We start from the raw sequence: 3,345 nt of genomic DNA on the forward strand, positions 1-3,345 counted from the left end.
CTCAAGCTCTTTGATCAATTCAAATTCTTTACAAGTAAAGAAATGCTTGTGTTGGACTAATTCTTTGTACTTGATGCGTCATAATTTAATTATCCATCTCTTATGACTAATTTATCAAACATCCAACGTAATCCTTGAACAAATCAAATGGAATTAAGTTGACAACACGAGTTTCCAACACTATAAATACCACAATTTCAATTGTTTGTTTCCACCACAAGAAATCAATAGAAAATAAGAGTTATGGCAAAGTACACTACTTTTCTCGCCCTCCTCTTTTGCCTCTTCCTTGTTGCTGCAACTGGTGAGTCGACTAGCTACCAAATATTATGGTTTGTTTAAGATTAAAAATTTTAAAATATTTTTATCTTATTAAATTTTGTGACTAGTCAAACATGATTATATTAGCTACCAAATGTAAAGATTTGTTTAAAATTATGAATATTTAAAATATTATTTTTTTTAGGAAATAAAATTTATTTAGAATTATGATAAATTTTCTATCTCAAGTACATACCATGAGGTTTCCAATTTTCTCATTTTTGCAGAAATACAAATGGCAGAAGGGAAATATTGTTGGAAAAAAAGTGACAAGTGGAATGGGCCTTGTCAATACTCTTACAAATGTAGTTATCATTGCAAGCAGTATTATGGAGCTAAATATGGTATTTGTAAGAAGTACAAACCATGGGGTCACAAATATTATTGGGCAAAATATGCTTGCTATTGTTACTCACCTTGCCACTACTAACAAACTTTCAGTGTCTCATGGCTTGGCTTTGACTATGTAAACAAATAATCAAGAAGCTACCTATTTTATGTGTGTAACAATGTAATAAGGATGATTTATGTGTTTAATCATTTTGGCCAAGATTTGCGTGATGAACAATTGTATTGTGTGCTTTTCTAGAGTTTTAATTGATGTGAACTATGCTATTTTTCTATATAATTATTATTGTGTAAAGTACCAGGCAAAGCTATGCTAAAATTAAAATTTACTAACTTTAAGGGGAATACAACAAAAGTAACGGGGCTAGGGAGTGGAAGAACCAACTTTAACGGAAATACAATCGGGGTAAATGAAATAGTAGCGGAAAGAACAAGGCCTACATATATACATATAGTGAACGACAACAAAAGCTACAAAAGATCCATCCCAAAACCTAATAGGACTAGGCATATACAAATATACAGACTCTCGGAATACAAAAGACTAGTCAAAATATACGGAAGAGATGAGTCAACTCTAAATGTTGATAATTACGCTTACCCTCATCTACGACTATCAATTGCGTTGTATGAGGATCAACGCAGTCGACTGCTTGGATCTACATCAGGAAAAAGAGATGAAGAGTGTGGTATACATGAGTACCAAAATAACGGGTACCCAGTAGTAGGCCGATTGAGATCGATATTGTAAAACATAATAAAATGCGAGTAAGTAAATCGGTAAGTAAGTTAACTATAAGGGAATAATAATCGTAAGATAAGCCATTAGTCGCATAGGAAAAATCTTAGATTGAATCTAAGTAATCTAGATTTGTATAGACCCCATAAGCCTAGAAGGTGCATACAAAAGACAGATAGAGGAAATTAATAATATGACCAGACCCCCATAAGCCTGACGAATACATACAAGAGCTTATATTAGGAAGAACAGTACCAAGAACATCTAAGAACATCAACAATAAACTCAAGCAAAGACTAATTGAAATCTGACATTGGTATAGTCGCGAAGGAGGCAAAACTCATCCTGTAATCTTACATCAGAATGGCAACAATGAAGACTAGCCTATTCCGGAATCTTACATCAGAATATCCACACAAACCTAGCTCCTTCAGGAATTTTACATCAAAAATATGTCTAATCTTTTTAAGAATCTTACATAAAAAAAGCCACAACCAGACTAAGCATCTCTCAGAATCTTACATTGGAACAACTAGTCAATTCTGGAATCTTACATATCGGAATAAACATTGAGAACCTACATTCTCCCCAAATTCTACATCGAAATAGCTAGTCCCTTCTAGAATCTTACATCTGAAGACCACCACACAAGAGACGATCTTCCCCTATTCACAATACCTTAACTACCCTTAGCTCTACTATCCGGAAAGCTCTTCTCAATTCTTCAGAGTTTACTGCAATAGTAACATCGTCAAGTTAGATACTTTCTTTTTCATACAGAAATGTATCGGCGAAGGTTATGTAAGAATGTGGTAAAAGAATATAACACAGTTAAGCCATGATCCTCACTATCAATTTTAATATCCACATTAATTCTTCATGTCCATTATAATTCAATTATACTCATCAAAGGTGAGTTTTAACCGATACACCTTCATTCACAAATCTTCTAACTTTTTTCATGATGTTAGTCAATATTTGTGGAGATATAGAATTGATCAATTAGTAGAAGACTTTAATTATCACTCAATAATGGTTCTTTGATCAATTCAAATTCCTTACAATTAAATAAATGCAAATTCTGCTGGACTAATTCTTTGTACTTGATGTGTCCTTTTAATTATCCATCTAAATTAAATAAGCAAACATCCAACGTAACCTTGAACAAATCAAATGGAATTAAGTTGACAATATGAGTTTCCCACACTATAAATACAACTATTTCAATTGTTTGTTTCCTCACCAAAAAATCCACACAAAATAAGAGCTATGGCAAAATACACTACTTTTCTCGCCCTTCTCTTTTGCCTCTTCCTTGTTGCTGCAACTGGTGAGTCAACATGATACTATAGATATCAAATATAATGATTTGTTTAAGATTACAAAAAAAATTAAATATTTTTTTCTTATTAAATTTTGTGACCAGTCAAAACATGATTATATATAGCTACCAAATATAATGATTTGTTTAAAATTACAAAATTTTAAAATATTAGTTTTTTTTAGGATATAAAATTTGTTTAGAAATTATGATAAATTTGCTATCTCAAGTACATACCATGGTTTTTCAATTTTCTCATTTTTGCAGAAATACAAATGGCAGAAGGGAAATACTGTTGGAAAAAGAGTGACAAGTGGAATGGACCTTGCCAATACTCTTACAAATGTAGTTATCATTGCAAGCACTACTATGGAGCTAAATATGGTATATGTAAGAAGTACAAACCATGGGGTCACAAATATTACTGGGCAAAATATGCTTGCTACTGCTACTCACCTTGCCACTACTAAGAATATTTCAGTGTCTCATGGCTTGGCTTTGACTATGTAAACAAATAATTAAGAAGCTACCTATTTTATGTATGTAACAATGTAATAAGGCTGATTTATGTATGCAACTATTTTGGCCAAGCTTTGCGTAATGAATAAATGTATTG

General features: G+C 32.1%; 1 protein-coding gene across 1 annotated transcript; it reads left to right on the forward strand.

Moving 5' to 3' along the window:
* The first annotated feature begins 2,657 nt into the window (after nt 1-2,657).
* Nucleotides 2,658-3,321, forward strand: LOC107063482 (defensin D1-like). The gene is made up of 2 exons (XM_015315399.1): nt 2,658-2,738; nt 2,997-3,321. The coding sequence occupies exons 1-2, from the start codon at nt 2,678-2,680 to the stop codon at nt 3,197-3,199; spliced, it is 264 nt and encodes an 87-aa protein (XP_015170885.1). The 5' UTR covers nt 2,658-2,677; the 3' UTR covers nt 3,200-3,321.
* The last annotated feature ends 24 nt before the right edge of the window (nt 3,322-3,345 follow it).

This window comes from Solanum tuberosum, unplaced genomic scaffold, assembly GCF_000226075.1.
Source record: "Solanum tuberosum cultivar DM 1-3 516 R44 unplaced genomic scaffold, SolTub_3.0 scf00358, whole genome shotgun sequence".
Classification (NCBI taxonomy): domain Eukaryota; kingdom Viridiplantae; phylum Streptophyta; class Magnoliopsida; order Solanales; family Solanaceae; genus Solanum; species Solanum tuberosum.